At 52.1% G+C, this 18516-nt stretch overlaps 4 protein-coding genes across 4 annotated transcripts; 3 read left to right on the forward strand and 1 right to left on the reverse strand.

Annotated features, from left to right (window-relative positions):
* Positions 1–1423: 1423 nt before the first annotated feature.
* IUM83_14809 (Gcn5-related n-acetyltransferase) lies at positions 1424–2204 on the forward strand (the record flags this gene model as incomplete). The annotated part of the gene is made up of 2 exons (XM_067939581.1): positions 1424–1648; positions 1818–2204. The coding sequence occupies 2 exons, from the start codon at positions 1424–1426 to the stop codon at positions 2202–2204; spliced, it is 612 nt and encodes a 203-aa protein (XP_067787919.1).
* Positions 2205–2255: 51 nt separating this feature from the next.
* Positions 2256–2570, forward strand: IUM83_14810 (NPP1 protein; the record flags this gene model as incomplete). The annotated part of the gene is made up of 1 exon (XM_067939582.1): positions 2256–2570. The coding sequence occupies one exon, from the start codon at positions 2256–2258 to the stop codon at positions 2568–2570; it is 315 nt and encodes a 104-aa protein (XP_067788001.1).
* A 1461-nt stretch (positions 2571–4031) lies between these two features.
* IUM83_14811 (NPP1 protein) lies at positions 4032–5690 on the reverse strand (the record flags this gene model as incomplete). Its single annotated transcript, XM_067939583.1, has 1 exon — positions 4032–5690. The coding sequence occupies one exon, from the start codon at positions 5688–5690 to the stop codon at positions 4032–4034; it is 1659 nt and encodes a 552-aa protein (XP_067788002.1).
* An 8090-nt stretch (positions 5691–13780) lies between these two features.
* IUM83_14812 (Alpha-L-arabinofuranosidase B) lies at positions 13781–14665 on the forward strand (the record flags this gene model as incomplete). The annotated part of the gene is made up of 1 exon (XM_067939584.1): positions 13781–14665. One exon carries the CDS (start codon positions 13781–13783, stop codon positions 14663–14665), a length of 885 nt encoding a protein of 294 aa, XP_067787886.1.
* Between the last annotated feature and the right edge of the window lie 3851 nt (positions 14666–18516).

Genomic DNA, 18516 nt, shown 5'->3' on the forward strand with positions numbered 1-18516 from the left:
GCTTTTGCGAACGCGAAGCCACTGCATCTTATTCGATCTTCATCAGGTACTTCGAACACTTCAGCTGTTATAAACAACATACTCACCGAGCTGTTCATTTTCTAGTGGACCTGGTGATACCGCGTAGCTCCTATTCTTTCAATGTTGTTCTCCAAACCACCATTTTCTCAGCCAAACACCCAGTTCAAAGTCAGCGAACCACACTCTGACATCGACGTGAGCAGTTCGTTCTACCCACGAGCTTCACCTTTCGCGGTTTCGCTCCACACTGACCAACTCGCATCTGCAGGTCAATCGAGTCTTGCCGTCGAATTTGCTGTCAGCCAGCCGCTACGGACGCAATCCATCCACGAGCATCGCCCTTCTTCAGCTTACTGGCCAATGCATCCTCGAGCAACGCCATTCTTTACGCTCTCCTGCTGACGCTAACACTTCCACTTGACAATTCTTCGCTTATCCGCAGCAACAGCAATCTGTCTACAACCACCATCGCCGCTAATGCAACTGCTTCCAACGACTCCCCGCTTCTCGTTCAGTTCCTGTTTATCTTCTTGACTTTCACGGTACCAGTAAGAGCTTCGACGCCCACGCTTGATCACCAACGCAAAGTGAACAGGACAACACGCGCCAAATTTCCGAATGTCACGTCGGGGGTCTTGTTCTCCGTAGTCTCCATGATGACCACGAGCACTAGAGTTAACTTTGTAGTAGGTCTCAGTGAAGACACCATTAGTGAAGCTGGCACTCCCAGAACACTTATGCCGATTGTATTCCTTAAGGCACAGTAAAATCTAAAGTAAGGACTATCTACGCTAGGCACTGTGGTCCTACCAGCCCTGGTGAGATATCCAGTTGTAGCTTGAGAGAGACGTCACAGTCTTACCCTGTAGCAACTGCTTATCACAACCAACTGTAGCGTTGCGTGAGGCTTTCACGCCAAAATCCTACTACCGACTGACTACAACCACAGTGAGTTTCACCCTAAGAGCTCTCCTACCTAAGGCAAGCTTGCTTGTTGTCGCTATCACCAAGCTTCATGCCGACGGACCCAAACTTTTGCTGTACAATCTCAACCTGAGAGGAGATCTCCAGGCTTACTTCTGCCATGCTCACGCCAACGACATGTTGCCTTATCGCTTGTTAAATGCGCATGACAAATGGACCTTTTAAATGACCCTGGTGACTCCAAGAAGTGGCGCCTCGGCACGATAGGGGGACGCCCTCAAATCTACGTCATTGTAAGCTCTAGGGATGCTAGCGTACACGCACATCGATCCAAGTCAAGGCATTGTCGGGGTCGAACATGTTTACTTTACTCTCCAGTTGCCAAAGACCCGCGCTGCACAAAAGCCATGGTTCTACTGGTCGCGAACGCATCCCAGCTCGGGTACCGGAGGTTTGATGGAAGTACGATAGCTGCAGTCTGGCGTCGAGTGCTGCTGCGACTCGACTCAGTTTCGCGTACGTGGGGAAGCTCCGCAAAGCCACGATCTACAAGGATCGCAACTGCGATGTGCTCTTGTTCTCGATCCTCGATGGAGACTGCAACTTCGGTCTCAAGAAAGCTTTCGAGCGTTGGCTGGAACCGAGCAACATCGATGCGTGTGGTGGGCAACAGCTGGAGCTGTCGGAGCTCACGGCTCCATTTGTAGGTTATAAGCCGTGAATACACGCGATGACTTCGCTTCGCACGTAGGAACTGGTCACCATTCTACATTTTTTGCTGCACCACACAGAAGGTCAACTCCAGTACGTTTCGCGCTCCCTCAACACCAATTCTCTATTGATTTTGTGCTGAACTTCACGATACTGTGCAGATGCCAGAGCTACAAGCGAATCCCAAGGGCAACTCGCCTGCTGTCAATGAACTCGGCCAACCGGTTGGGTTTGCAGTACAAGCCTGGACCTCTCCGCTATTTCCACCCCACTCGACTTTGGTAGGACGCTACTGCCAACTCGAACCATTGAGCGCAGCCCGCCACGCTCGAGACTTCTGGGACGCCCAGTCGGACGACCCGAAAGGCGCGAACTGGACGTACATGCTGAACGGACCCTTCTCGAGCTTCAAAGAGTTTGAGGAGTACTGCTTGAGCACCGAGAAATCTCGCGAGCCGCAGATCTACGCCGTCGTCGTGGACGGACACGCCGCCGGGATGATCGCGTACATGCGTGTCGAGCCGAGTCACGGTGTGATGGTGGTCTGACGCAATTACTATACGTCACGGCTGCAAGGGACCTGTGCAGCAGCCGAAGCCATGTATCTTCTCGCTGCGAACGCCTTCAAGCTCGGATATCGACGCAACGAGTGGAAATGCGACAGCTGCAGCCTTCCCTCACGTGGAGCTGCTACACGGTTCGGGTTCACGTACGTAGGGCTGTTCCGCCAAGCAGTTGTCTACAAAAGCCGCAACCGTGACACGACGTGGTTCTCTATCATTGATGGCGACTGGAATGGCGGTCTGAAGCAGGCGTACGAGCGCTGGCTGGAGTCGAGCAATTTTAATGAGAACGGCCAACAGAAGTTGAAGTTGACCGAGCTGACAGCTCCGTTCGTGCATGTCACGTCCTAGTCTTGAGGCAGCATTATATCTGATTTTGCAGTGAGATTAACAAAACAAAACAGAGCAAGTTGAGCGATCTTGTGTGGCTGTCTCCTCAGTTCATCGGACGAAATTCGTAATGCGGAGATTTGGTGCTCAGTCGGGTGATCGACAGATAGGTAGGGCCTGAAGGGCGATTGCTGTTGACAGAGCCTCGACCTTTGAGTGAAATCACCGCGGCTTTGGCTTGGTGAATGCAGTGACCATTTCCCATTGTGAAACCTTGCCGCAGAAATGCCGTTTACATTCTCGAATTCTGACCTAGCCATCTTAACCAGTCATAATGAAGTCCACGGGTAACTACAGCCATTTATTTCACGACTTGAACACAGTACACGGGGCTACAATTCTTTATTGTAATTCTGCCAACTCGCTTTTTCGGTTGCATACTTACCCACTTTAATTTTACGCTTAACAAGTCATTAACGGTAACGGAACCATCTATGTCGTAATGTGCGAAATGGTAATTCAGCTAGTCAGTCTTATCTTTCTTGGAGTTTTGACAGCTACTTAGGGTCGTCCTGAACGAAATCATGACTTCGGTTATCAGCGGTATTCACTCAGCTAAAAACCTTGCGAGCTGTGCCTTCCCCGGGACGAATCCGATACCAACCGAACTACGTTGCTGATATGAAGACAACTTTCGGTGACTCCGTTCCATTTGTCGAAATTGCCTTCCACCTTTGTAGCTTTCTTCAGCTTCACTTTTTTTTTCTAACCTCGTTTTACTCTAATGTAGTCATTCATTACCTACCTACCTTCAGGGTGAGTTCTCTCGCTCCCTTCATGACAAGGCCCTCTGCGACTCACTACCAAGTGCAGCTTCTTACACTTGGGAAAACCATACTGTGTTGCTACAGTGTTTCTAAAAACGAAGCCGCGCTAGTAGTGGGAGGCTCGCTGCTTTCGAGAAAGGTCAGAGCGTTGGCTAACTTTGAACTTGATTGTGATGCTGTAGGTGCTGCAGGTCGATAACGAATGAGTGGATTGATGCCAGGTCAGAAACACCTTTTCAACTGCTGAGGGGGAGCGGCTGACTGCTTGGGTGACCCATGGAGACAGGAAATCATCGCAGCCGATTTACTCGTCACGAATCCTTGAAAACTATGGATATATTCACCAGCATTAGTAGTGAAGCTTAAGTTGCGACCACAAGTTAAACATGTCTGGGGACGCGTGTTGGACAACGAGCAAGAATTCGAGGCTGCAGCGTAGCATCTTCTCGCTCTGACACAACTGGTTCCACACGCCAGCATCGAAATTAGTTTTTCTTCACTTTTACGCACCTCGGAAGTCTCCAGTGATTTGGCCCCTTGAAGTGCACTAATGATATTTTTGGACAACTTGCTAGCGAGTGTGAAGCTCCACGAGATTAATCCTTTATCCAAGTAACTTCGTATACTAGTAGTAGTAGTATTATATGGTTGATTTTTACTGCATAACTCTGTAGTCATGGTGGCGAAGGTGCACCTGAAGCTCTTCTTCACTACGCACCCGCTCTCGAAGGTTTTGCACATGGTGCGTAAAGCCCTGAAGCTCGAGCATGCTGAGCATAAAGTACTTAGCGTCTTCGTGGAAACGACGGCGCGTCTGCGAGCCGATGTTCTTGTGCTCGTTCAGTTTCAACGAGGATCGCACCTTCAATACAGCGGAGCAAAGATCCGAACTGCGATAATTTGCTGGTGGCGGTGGCAACAACAACGAGTCATCAGGTACCAGACTCCGATACTCGGCTTGAGGTACCGCCGTCGAATGCTGAGTGGGAAACACCACGCCCTCGGATGGTTCCGATACGAACTCATTCATCGGATACGCATCTGCCGTTACGACAACGCCGCCAGAAGCTCGTGCGAGGTCGAGACAGTCGTCTTCAACTGTTGGGCATATGAAGAACGATGCATCGCTGAACCTCTTGGAAAACGTGATCGCATCTACCACCTGCACCGTCTCGTTGTCCCCAGGGAACGGCTTGTACAATCTCGAGCCGTCATTTTGAATCTTGTCATGCAGTGCTCGCAACAAATACACATCCAGCGGCGGCAGTTCGTTTCTGTGGTTGGTCCAGCAGCTGAACACGTCCTGCGTGGTCTTGGACGACACATTCCACGTCGTATGGGCGAAGCGGGTGTAGATATAATCCGCCACGTTGTTCCGCACCGGATCGCCGTCCCGCATCTTACGCGCGAAGGTGACCGGGTCCGAAGTGATCTGGCTCGTGTAGAGCACGCGGGTGTTCTTCACCGCCGTGTCCCCATCTTCCGCGCTCTTCTCAATAGCCCGTCGCATCAAGAACTGCTTGATGTCCTGGTCGCATCTCATAGTTCTGCATAGCACGACGTCCGTCAGCTCCAAGACCGACCTGGTAAAGTTGACTGCATGGGGCACAGGCTTCGTGCTGAAGTCCACCGTCGGCGCCATGAGGTATACCGGCTTGGTCTTGGGCCAGGCTGCCGAGTTCACCAACTTAAGCAGGTGATCAGGCGACAAGAAGAGCATGGGCGTCTGGGGACACAGCTCGTAGTAGCTGGTCTTCTCTCTCATTGCTACGTCGTACACTTCTGCGTCCAGCGCCCAGTCGGGCAGCAGTCTCGACCGCAAGTACTTGAGCGGCCCCACTATAGCCCCACAGCCCGCAGGACCGCGAGCTTCCGACGGTAGGTAGATGTCCACGTCGGGACACTGCTTGAGCTCTTCCGGCAGTCTCGGGTCTCCTCTATGCAGCAGCGACGTGCTGGTCTGCGGGTTCGGGAACGACCGGTCCGCGGCGTTGCCCGGGGCCGCGAAGACCCACGGCAACACCGTGTCGTTCTCCACCTGGCAGGCTGCCTCCAGGAAGCTCAGGTGCAGCAGGTCGTCGGGTGAGACTTCGGCGTTGGCGCTGCCGTCGATGGCCCGCCATTCCGTCGAGCTGGCCACGGATTCTGGCGCCAGCAGCGCGAACAGCTCGGGCCGCAGCTCGTCCGTGAACAAGGCGTTGTGCGCATGCAGCGCCGTCAGTTCCCACAGAACGGAGCAGGTCCCCGCAGTCAACAGCAGCGCGCCCAACGAGTGCAGCCACCGCGTGTAGTCCGCCTTGTCCTTCCTGACCATCGAGGTGCTGAGCTTAACACACGCAAAATTCGCAAGTGTCGTGGCATTGCGGTTCCCGCTCGGGAGAATATAAAACGGGCGAATGATCACGATTGCGAGCGCGCGAGGCTCCTGGAGGTGACCCCAGAGTTTTTTTTAACGCTCGTGGAGCGGGGAAGCTTCGGCGCTTGGGAATGGACGATTAGAGCCATGAGATATCATCCTATTTTGGAGGGATTCTTGGTGGCTCTGAAGTGTAGGGTGGTGAACTTCGATGTGAGGTGAATGGACTGATATCAAGGTGAGAAGTCTGAACGTCAGCAAAGGGTGTGCGACAGCCTTGGGGCGCTGAAGGTCCTCAATCCATATTGTTGATGCTGCAGTCAATATGGATTCAACATGCACAGTTGCTCAGTTGTCATTTTACTAACGCAAATCGTCGAATTAAAGCCCATATGTTGCTCAAGAAAAAGGTCAAGTTGAGTGGAGAGATGCCTGGTGAAGCAATCGCGTGTGGATCACGGGCCGCAGACGCAGAAGTAAACACCACGAGCCGTGTCGGAACAATCCACACAATAATACGATGCTTTCCGGTTGCACAAGTTGCATTTACGCTGGTCACGGTACTTCTTCTGTCGTGTTGCTTTGTACTGAGGAAGGTGGATGAGCTGCTCGACGGAATGAGGTGTAGCCACGTCGTCTTCAAGTGTTGAGCCATCAGCGTTGCTGCGGGTTGTTCTAGCGGGATGATATTCGTTGAATATGAGCTGGTGGGCGAGTTGAAACCTCGAGTGTTCGATGAGGTAGCAGCCATGCACAATTTGGCAGTTGACATTCTTAAGTACGGTTTTTCGTTTATTCTCTGCCTACGGGTAAAATTTGGCGTGGAAACCAAAAATGGCTTTTTGTTAGCCAATGACGAGCCGAACATGGTCTTGATCCTGTAGACTCTTCTATGGGGTCGTGTACCAAAGAAGGTCCAAATCGAGGTATCAATTCACAACGGATTTAGGTACATTGTGTACATATAACCATATCATCACGTCTCCGACCGTGAATGCAACTCCGACCAGAATCCGACCATATCACAGAACTTTATATCGAACTAATTTGGGAAGGTTTTCGTGAATAGGATGACAGCAGGTAATTACGCGCGTAAATAACCTAACAAATGAGTGGTGCACGCGTAAGTTTGACTGCGCCGTTTGCCCTGCGCACTCAGTGCTCGATTGACCACCCGGGAGGGTGAATTGAGGGGGTTGTGCCGCGCATCGGTGCGCCTAAGAAGGTTGTCGCTTCCACGAAGAACTGTGGTCGTTAATTCCCCGTCGAGCACTCCAGTGTAAAGTATCCTGCGATGTTGTTGTCTAACCCCCACCGATGTAGCTCAATGGAAGAGCCCCCGAAAGGGATGAAGGTGGTTCGATTCCACCCATCGGTAAAATTTCTATGATTGAATGAACGATGCAGACCTCCACGCAAGCGGCATCAACGGAAGCAAGAACAACTAACACGAGGAACAATGACTGTGCTATTGTGTTGGACTATGGGACTTGTTTGAGTGTGTTTTGATGGTGTGCTGGTGCAGGATCTACAACTCTTCCGATGGCAAGGCGCTTCCGATAGTCTCCGATGAGAACGTTCAGGCTTCCTTCGCGATGCAGCTGCCGAAGCGCTTTCAACACAGCGCAGGATCCTGATGAGGGTACGTTTCGCAACCGCAAGAACGCCATGACCTTGCCTGATGCTAACTCCCCAAGCTGACGAACATCGTCCTTGTAGCTGGGTGACGATTCGTCGAGCACGTATCCATCTTCGATAAAGAGCTTCAAGAAGGCCACAAGCTGCTTGGCGTCTGATTTTTTGTGCTTGTCGTTGCATCTCCAGCCGCGCGGATCTCCTGCATACCACGCAAACCAGGTGTCGGTTAGCGGTTGCAGCTTCGAACGGCGTCTGCGCTTCTGGGGTACGTTTGATTCTTCTTCTCTCAGTCGCTTCGATCCTTGCTCACATCGTCGTGCGATTATATCGTCTTTTTTACTGTCGTTTGCAGATTCTAACGAGTTTACGCGTGCTTCCAGTTGTCGATTCAGCTCGATTAATCGTTCAATCAAGGCCGTTTGATGATCGAATGCAGCTTTCGCTCCTTTACTTCCTTCGGTCATGTCTTCAGAGACTCCGTTTGCTTGGTTTGATGATCTTGCGAGCTGCTGTGACCAAGTGAGCAGGTTGGTCGTCGTCACTCCGGATTCCTCGGCGCAGTGCTCAATCTTCGCGACTACTTTACCGCGTGGGTTAATCTTCAACAACGACGGATAGTGAAGGATCAGCGTCGCAGTCAGCACTTCTCGCACAGCAGCGCTGATGTTGAAGGCCGGATTTCCCAGTGAGTGGCTTGCACTGAATATTTTATGGCTGACTTCATGGATCTGATCTTGCGTAGTCGAGTCGAAGGCTTCCAGTGACGGCAGCACAGAGGTTTGCTTTGGTGCCATACCACTGAGCACCTTCGCAACTTGGTGGTCCTCCTTCGGTGTATTGAAGACGTATGCAAATGCCTTGTTTGTCGTAGTCATGTTCCAGGCTCCGCGGTCGAAGATCCACTGCGCTGTCAAGTCCGAGCAAGCGTTTGCATGCTGAGCACCTCCTCGGCGAAAGGAGTGCGAGCTCAGCGGTTCTTCCACTCCAGCTGGACCCGCAACTCGATCGAGGAGACGATTAACTTGAGCGTGGATCCCAAGAGGTGATGGTGCCCTGGATGAATTCGACTGAGCTGGTGCACTTGAAGGAGTTTGGTCGTCGCAGCCCTCGAGCATCTCCAGGAGGGGGACAGAGGCAGTCAGCTCAACTGGCACGTGGGCCGTTAGCGCTGGAAGATGGCTCAACAGCGCAGTCGATGGAGCTTCCTGAGATGCCAGCGCAAGCGCAAGAGCCAGCAACGGACACGACCGGAAGTCAGCGTCGGGGAAAAGCGACAGCGCTTGCTCATCAGACGTCTTCATCCGAATGAAGCGAATGAAGAAAACCCCTCCAGCACCGATGGAGAGCTGCTGTTTGCGGACGAAGGTCAAGTCCGAAGCGCGGCCAAACAGGTACCAGAGCAAGCATAGCAATGCAGCATCTTGGTAGTCCTCTGCGCAGCTAGCTGTTGAATACAGGTATCCCACCATCTTTTGCAAGTCGGTCTTGGTGCATGCCACCGCCTTCTTCACGAAACCACCGCTTTCGCGCTTAATACAGTGCTGCTCCAGAGTGCGACCCATACTTAGCAGCTGCCTTGCAACAGCACCACCTGGGACGGGATATTCATCGAGCAGCCAGCACTTCACCTGTCGGTAGTACTGTGCCACGGAGTGCCGTGACAGATACTGCCCCTTCGAGCCAGCGTGGAAAGCAAGATAAACGCCAAACTTGTCCATTATCGTCAGGATGATGGCGCTTGCGCGGCTCGGTTCGGCAAAGATCATGGCGCCAACGTGCTCGAGGCTGGTCCCTTCGCTCGAGAGGAAGCGCTCGAACGCCTTTAGAGCGGTCGAGCGCGCGCGCTTGGTGTTGGCGGGCTTGAGATCGTTGAGGCTCATCGTAATGGGTCGGAGAGGGAGGTAATATCTAAATGATATGTGGCTGGGCGGCCTTCTCTATACAGATATACATATCTGAGGCTTGCTTCCGACCCGATACGTCGGAGTTAAGGTGGTTCCGACCTCTGACTGATACTGAGCTTTTATTGGTAAAAAATACGAGCTATGTCTCGAGTGGATTGGTAGAAACAGAATCAATGCAAATCATTGGTCAATATTCACGAAAAAACGCCATACAAAAGATCAGTGAGGTCGGAGAGATGATGTTATTCATCCATATCGCAACCGTTCCGACATCCTGACACTTTCTGACAGTTGGGATGGTGGTACAAAGACAGGGCTAAATCGGAAATAGTAGAGGATTTCGGAAATTAAACGATACGTTCAGTAAATTAGGACAGCCACCCCAGCAGTGTCGCCCAGCAACCACCAAAATATTTCGATGTGTTAGTTGGAGGAGCTCCCATAGCTCGAAGTCCTCTTTTGTTCGTCGGAGAACGTCTCTTGCTTCTTCAGGCGGCGCAGGACAGATGAAGGCAAGGACAGTACGGATAGCGAAGGCATGGACCGCGACGACGGCGAGGATAGCGGAGACATGGTGTAACGGGGTTACACGTACAAGTGGCTGCAAACCACTTGTGGATTTAACAGATAGGTTATCTGTTAAAAGTTTTGGATACTTCCTCACCTTGGTGTAAGACACATCAATGGATACATTGAAGTGGGCCACCACAATTAGTGGTCCACACACACACCCAAAGATCCTATTGGTAGAAAGCAGCATCTTTCTACCAATCAGAGTCATGCATATTAGCGGGGCTCTGACAGCCAGCCACTGTCAACCCTTTCATAGATGATAAAAAGTTTTTAGCAGATTTTAGAGGAAGTTCAATTTACAAACAAATACAGTTCTCATTTTACCTTAAACTAGCTACTTGGAGTCTTGTCTAAGTTAACTTATATTTGTGTATTAAAATATAATTAACCTAAGTAATTACTAAGTACTTACGCTTCCTCATACACGTTGCGCAACGTGTAAGCTAAAGTAGTGAGTCAAGTTAGACCCACTACACCGGTCGTTTAGCCCCATCACAATCCCCTGGCGAAGCCTCGAGTGATATCGAGTGGCCCGACGATTTCTGTGCCTGTAAGGATAATTCAATCGCTAGTGGCCCTGCATGTTTAGCTAAGTGTAGGAAGTAGAAGGTAACTGGCTGTCGTGGCCACCACACACCTTCCTGGAGCCGAGAACAGGACTGGCGCAGACCTCATACGTGGCAGAACGAACACAACCATTTAGTCCTGCTTTTAAAATAACCACAACCAGACACGGGTTACCCGACACTTGTACGGGTTACTCGACACTTGCACGGGTTACTCGACACTTGTACGGGTTACTCGACACTTGTACGGGTTACTCGACACTTGTACGGGTCACTCGACACTTGTACGCGTTACCTGACACTTGTACGGGTTACTCGACACTTGTACGCGTTGCCTGACACTTGTACGGGTTACCCAAAACTACTATACTGATGTCTTGTACGGGTTACCCGACACTTGCACGGGTTACATGCACCATCGAAACACGTAGCTGACACAGTTTTCCTATACTAGGACTATGCTTCATTGTCTGAATCGATAGAAATATTTTAGAAATATGTCTTACACTTGATGTTTGTATAGACATTTTCATATTTTGGGTTTGATTCCCACAAATATGTGTCAGAATCTGTCGGAATCGTAAACCTGACCCTACGTCTTCCTATTCGCTAAAATGAAATAATAGGGTGACTGGATTGGCTAATTTTGGTTTTAAATTGCCTTTATCACAATCCTGCATAACTCTCTGTCGGAAAGACGTGTATATTCATCCATGCCGCTCTCGAGGTTCTGGCGGTGCACACGTACCGGAACCACCTCTCCTACGTCTTGAGCAACACCTTTAGCCACGACATGACCCACGGGAGGTTGAACTCAGCGGCATTTAGGTTGAGGTTTCCTTTGTGCGATTTTACGCACAGCACACCGTCATCAATCTGTTTTTTGTAGTGGCAATCGTGGCAGCGGACACGTTGCCCCCCCCCTCAGTGCCATCTTCAGAACCCCCTTCCTCATCCTCTGACAGCGACGGTGATGTCGGCTCCCAGTCGCTATCACTCGTCGACGCCGTTCCTTCCGACACCACATTGCTCAGACTCTCGGAACCGGACTCCATGCCCTGTGCGAGCTTAACGTGAATGGCTGACGTGCAAAACTCGTCAATTCGGATAGGTCCGATTTTCAACTGCTCATCTTTGATCGTTTTGTTTTTGGAAAACCTTAAGATGATACTTAACGGTATATTCTATACAGTGCGCGCCAAATCAATAGTACCCCCAAATTTGAAGTACGTTTTTGGCAGTTGCTCAGCCTCCAGAACGAGTTGAGCGCTCCTATTTAGATATGTAGTCCCTACTGTGAGTACTATTAGGGGGTTTGTGCTAACAATCGGGATGTCGGACTCCTTAACAGGGCTCCCATACAAAAACCACTTTTGGCTACTGCGACACGAAATAGTACCAGGCACTTTTTTTGGTCAATCATACAAACTGCTATAGTAAAATAGTGAAGGCCAGTAGCTAGTAAACGGGTGGCACAGAGCGCATTGTGATCAGCGGTCGTGCGCGCCCGGGGCCTCCTTCCTCGCTCTCATTATAAAATTGACCGCGGCAAGGAAGAGCACTGGTGGATCGTCGGACTGGCCGACGCGGGGCTGTCGCTGCACGAAAATGAGCGCCGAACCGGCCGCGCACGGACCAGCTTAAGGAGGGTCGTTGCCGAGGAGAGAGGGCCACAGACCGATATCGACACGGGTAAGACAGGACTGCAGGCGTCTCTTAGCGAGAGGGAAACCAGGCTGCTGGTGAGGGCTGCAGCTGCAGGAGCACACACGGCGGCAGAGCTCGAGTCGAAGTACGGCTGCAAGACCTCTGTCCGCACCGTGCAGAGGCTGCTGCACGACGTGGACTTTCTTGTCTACACTAAGATGGACCAGACATTGCCTCTTACGCCCGCGCACAAGCAGGCAAGGATGCTATGGGCTGATACGCACATCCGGACCCCAGGCAAGTACCCTTTTTACCTTTTTCTTGCAAGCAATATTGCTAACTGTTTTTGCTGTAGCCACATGGGATTTCACTATTGTTTCAGACGGAAAAAAGTTTAATCTGGATGGGTCGGACGGCTACAAGTACTACTGGAGGGACCTGCGCCGTCCGGCCCAGTCGTACATCCAGCGCCAGAATGGGGGTGGCAAAGTGATTGTCTGGGGGGGGGGGGGGGGGGTCAGCGCCGAGGGAAAGAGCCGGCTAGCGGTTCTGCGCGGTCGCTAGAACTCTGGCCACTATGCCCATACTCTTTCGGAGTATTTTCACTCGTTTGCCCACAAGCATCACGGCACGGATTTCCTGTTTCAGCAGGATAACGCGTCGATTCATGTCTCCAGAGAGACGAAGGAGTTCATGGACCAGATGGACGTCAAGCGCATGGAGTAGCCCACGCGATCTCCTGACTGTAACCCGATCGAGAACGTCTGAGGCAAGATGACTTCACGTGTCTACGCGCGTGGACGACAGTACAACTCAGTTGCAGAGCTCGAAAAGGCTATTCTATTAGCCTGAGAGTCGATTGAAAAGGAATACTTGCACCGCTTAGTTGAGTCGACGCCCCGCCGGTGCCTTGTCGTAGTTAAGGCGAAGGGTGGACTGACAACCTATTAACCAGCTATATTTTAATATAGAAGTTTGTATGATTGACCAAAAAAGTGCCTGGTACTATTTCGTGCCGCAGTAGCCAAAAGTGGTTTTTGTATGGGAGCCCTGTTAAGGAGTCCGACATCCCGATTGTTAGCACAAACCCCCTAATAGCACTAACAGTAGGGACTACATATCTAAATAGGAGCGCTCAACTCGTTCTGGAGGCTGAGCAACTGCCAAAAACGTACTTCAAATTTGGGGGTACTATTGATTTGGCGCGCACTGTACCTATACCTCGAGAGGAAAACCCTTCTCGGGGCAGGAAGCTGCAGTCTATCAACATGGACCGTGAATCCTCTCCGGTCCTCGACTCCGGTGACACACCATCCCGTGCTCAAAAGCCTTTGAGCCGGTTGGCCCGGCAAAGCGCACATTGCTATCTTCGTGCAGAACGCTGCCTTCTGGGCTCCAGATTGCAGTGCAGCGTTCTGGGTGCATTTGCGGATCGAACGTGATCAGATTGGAGCCTCCACTGGCTTCGCCGGAGTGGTCAAGACTCTCGCCCCAACAGGCAGCGCGAGCAGATCATTCTCCACTTGACTGTCTCAGTCCCTAGCCTACCTGAACTCCTGTCCGTCAGCTGATCACCATGCTTCGTGGGCTTTCGATGTTCGCCGCCGTCCTCCTTGGAGCTGCCAGTGCTGCACCGTGCGATATCTACAACGCCGCCAAAACGCCCTGCGTCGCTGCCCACAGTACCGTTCGCAGTCTGCTTGATGCCTATACAGACCCCATGTACCAAGTCAAGCGCGCCTCGGACTCCACGACGCTCGATATCAAGCCGCTGAAGGCTGGAGGCATTGCCGACGCTGCCTCGCAGGATACCTTCTGCAAGGACACCACGTGCGTCATCTCGATCATCTACGACCAGTCCGGCAAGGGCAACCACTTGACGTCGGCCCCTGCTGGAGGAGCCAAGAACACGCCCGACGATCCGTCCCGCGCTGACCGTCTCCCGGTCACGATCGGCAGAGAGAAGGCCTATGGTGTCTACATCGAGGCCGGCAATGGCTACCGCAACAACAACACTACTGGTATCCCTACTGGAGACGATGCCGAGGCCATCTACATAGTGGTCAATGGCACGCACTACAACCAGCACTGCTGCTTCGACTACGGAAACGCTGAAACCAACAACATGAACGATGGTGCTGCCACGATGGAGGCCATTTACTTTGGCAACAGTAAGCAATGGGGCTACGGCGAGGGCACCGGTCCGTGGGTCATGGCGGATCTTGAGGACGGCCTCTTCGGTTGCGCGGCCGGCAAGCAGTGCACCAACACCCCGACGGTGTCGGCCACCCCTTACCTGGTCGCTATGCTCAAGGGCCGCTCGGGCGGCACCTTCGCTATCAAGCAGGGCAGCGCGCAGTCCGGCCCGCTGCAAACCACCTACGACGGCCCTCGTCCTAACGGCTACACGGTCATGAAGAAGCAGGGTGCTATCATTCTCGGCATCGGCGGCGACAACAGCAACTGGGCGGTTGGCAGCTTCTACGAAGGCGTGATCGTGAGCGGCGACCCGACCAATGACGTCGACGATAAGGTGCAGGCCAACATTGTGGCCGCTGCCTACGGTGGCGAGAGTGAAGAGCCTGTGAGCGAATCTTCACCCTAATTTGCAGGTCGTGGATCTGTCACCCATTCCTTTTATTCCTCTCGTGTAGAGTAGTGAGCTAACACGAGATCAATGACTACAGCAAGTGTACTCAAACGATCCCGTTTTTTTTGTTTTGTTTCAAGTGCATGCACCAAACGCTAAGAGCTTTCATTGAGGGTCAGGCCAAGCTGCCTGGCGCGCGAGAAACTGCTGGTACATCCCTCCTACCTGGTCACTCACTCTTCAACTCTCCGTGTACTCGCAAGTGCTCGCCCTCGAGTAGACTCACCCCACTCAAGTTCCGAGATGAGTATAGTCAACGAGTTTGACCAGCCTGTCGAGTGTGCACTGCAAAACTGGAGTCCTTCGCCGTTCCCACCACACGGAATAATAACAGGACGCTACTGCAACCTCGAGCCTCTAGAGGCAGTAAGATCTCCATGCAAAGTCCTACTGGGTTGCCCAGGCGGGGGACCCCGAAAGCGCTCGCCGGACACACAACAACAACCAGACCATTTGCAAACTGTGGCGACTTCTACTGTACAAGTGGTGTCGCAATACGGAAGATCCCCAAGACCCCCCGTTGTAGTCGATGGGGAAACTGTAGGGATTCTGGTGTACATGCAGATCGATCCGAGTCATGGTGTTGTCGAGCTCGGGCGTGTTTACTTTTCTCGCCGATTAACGAAGACCGTCCTGGTCGGGTTGGGGTGACTCCCTCCCGGGGAGCGGCGCAGTGGCGTCGTTCTCGGGGGCGCTAATACGGAAGACGCAGGCGCCCCCTGCTCTACAGCGATCAAGACTGCAAAGGCCACTGGTCTCCGGCTGAGAACCTGGCAGGGCACAGCTCGGCTGCGGACGCAGACGAACCAAGGTCGCTCAGTGCTCAGCCGTCGACTTCTAGCGGTCTGATGATTACGGCGTCGCGCAGGGAGATGCTGTGATGGCGAGGCGCGAGCATATCTGGGGGGGGGGGCGACGCGAAAGACTTTTCGAAGGTCGAGGAAGCCTGTGGTAGCTCAAATAGTGGCCCGCCCACTACTGGGGTGGAGACGGTCCCTATTTGGTGTAGATACACAGATAACCGAGACACCACCGTTTACTACTACTGTCAAACCTGTTTATATGATCGTCCCTATTTGAGCCTTGCCATTTATTTGATGCAAGCCTTGTTGCTACCAAATATTTTACTTAGTTTTTGTATAACCACTGTTTATATGTATACAAGGTATATGAGTCACATTTTGGAGGACCAAATTAGGTCTAACCTGTTTATTTGATTCACACTGTTCACGACCACACACTCTTCAAAGTCCCCACTGCTCAACGCCCAACGCCCAACGTAAGCCCCCTTCCCTCGCAATGTCTCCTCGCACCTGTCTGACGCTAGAACATAAGCTCCAAGTGCACCTAAAGCTCAAGCAAAATCCTGGTATGAATAACCCCATGCTCGCTGAGTGGATTTGACAGCGATTTTATCGAAGTGGGAGGGCGCTGTGAGCGCTAGTGAGTATCTGGCAGTGGACGAGGACGTGCCTGCGCAGGAGCCAGATGTGATAGTGGACGAAGCAGCAGGAAGTGATGCAGTTCGCAGGACGAGCAGGAGGAGGAGGAGGAGGAGGACCAGGAACCCACAATTCAACCTGCCATCGCTCTGAGACACTGCATGGAGCTGTCTGCATTTCTGCTTCAATGCGGAGAGCAAACTGATAGAGAACGAAGAGCTTTACAGACCGTGACCGCTTTGGTTCGGGAGACTACGGTGAAGGCAAAGCGGCAGCGAATTATGCGCGATTTCTTTACGTGCACCACATAATTTTTTTTTTGAGACATTTTATATGAGTCATTGTTGTAGATGGCCACCAACGGGGCCTCATATAAACAGGTTTGACTGTACTGTACGATGTTCTCCGTCCTAGCCGTGATCGTATCACCAACAGACAACCGAGCTCAGCCCCCTGCGAAAGCACAATCTTGCAAAATCTCATAGACAAACAATACATGACAGATGCGATTGATTTGCACCAAGATTTTGATGAAGATGAAGAAACGATTGACCCTCTCCATTATTTTACTCGATGGAGCAACGATGGAGCGAGCCGTTTAGATCGATTCTATGTGAAGGGAGAACCGTTTCTTGCAACGCAATCACTAACTGTATTTGGTGCAGCCCTTGATTCTGATCATCAAGAAGTAAGACTTGATGTCTCAACAGGAAAATCTCCGGCTACAAGGCCAACACATAAAGTATTTTACCCCATACACAGAGAATGACCACAAAGAGTGCATGACGCAGTCGAAGCGGGTTTATTACCGCTACTAGAAGCTTTTGACCTGAGTCCCCAGCCGGTAGCACATTGGGATGAACTCGTTGCACAAATTCAACAGCTTACAACAAGTCAAACAAACAGATGGAGTACAAACAGCTCGATATTACAGGAAGCTTCGGGCGGAAATGCTCGGACCCAGAACGACCAGACGAGAAATACTGCAAGAAGAGGCAGTTAAATCCCGTGTAGGCGCGGCAAGATCGTTTGGATGTAAACTTAGTAGATCTGATGAGGAATCAAGGCGTTTCTCCAAACGCAACAGCGATTGGCAACGGGATCAAACCATTACAACGATTAAACCTTCTCCTAGCCACTTCTATCGTGACGACTACCCGCTGGAGGAAATAATGGCAGCAGAATGGAATCACGTGTTTGGAGCATCTCACGCAGATACACAACACCCTGCTCAAACAAAGATTGAAAAATTCTTAAACATACCAGCAAACCGACGTTTGACTCGTAAAAATGCCAGGATGCTGGTTGAACCTATTACCGAATCAGAAACTTTGAGAGCAATTGAACATTTGCAAGCACACAAATCGGGTGGGACGACAGGTCTGAACCACGAGTTTTATAAGGATTTCGCGGAGCTGCTTACACCAACACTCACTAAGCTCTTCAATAGTATTGTGGTGTAGGGAACACCAGATTTCGTGGAGCACTCGAAGTTAAGGCTGAACAAGGTACCAAGACGGCCAGGAAAGCAGCACCGACGGTACTGCTCGGCTGGATGGTACACTGTGCCAGTCCGCCGAGCTCGCCAAGCTCGCAGGCTTCACGAGCGCACTGCGGCCGCCTGAATGGGAATCAAGAGCACCTGAGACCAAGGACGGGTGGCGCCACGCAAGGAGAAGACGCACGTACGGCGGGCCGAGTGCGGGGACGCTAGGAGACGCTCAGCCGAGTTCAAGGCAGTTTCCAGGCCTTGAGCTCGGCTAAACAGAGCCGCCGGCCGCCCAGACGACACGGTGCACGGCCAGAAGGCGCACAAGAGGACCAAGCGTGAGCCCAGCGAGCCCAGCAGCACTCAGCCGAGTCGGCGAGACCTCCCCGTCGAGCTCGCCGGGTTATCCGGACAACTTATCCGGCTCCGCCGAGTTCGAAGCGTCGCTGAGAGGGTGAAGGGTCGGCCGAGATCCGAAACCACTCCATTTCACTTGATATTTGTATAGGACCTGAGGAATAGTGGAGGCGCCCTTTCAGGGCGCCCAGGAGACTTAAGAACAAATAGAGCAGAATTTACTAGGCCCACAACACGTGCACACTTTCCGGTAAGTCCCTGCACGGGTCGGATTGTGCCTGCCGTCGGTACCCGAGAGGCATAACTTGTAGGGTACTCGACTGGCAGCGCCAAGAGATTAGGGCGGCCCGGGATTGGGCGTTGGGTGCTCGCCAAGTGCGAAGGAAAAGTCTCGCTAACTCAGCGAGCCGGTACGCCGGACAGCCCGGGTGCCGTTAATCTTCAAGTCGGGTTGCTTCTGCCCCGGCGACCTGTAAAAGCGCTAGCGCGCCGCCGTCCATCCTTTGGTGGAGGGCACA

This window comes from Phytophthora cinnamomi, assembly GCF_018691715.1.
Source record: "Phytophthora cinnamomi strain GKB4 chromosome Unknown Contig56, whole genome shotgun sequence".
Taxonomy (NCBI): domain Eukaryota; phylum Oomycota; class Peronosporomycetes; order Peronosporales; family Peronosporaceae; genus Phytophthora; species Phytophthora cinnamomi.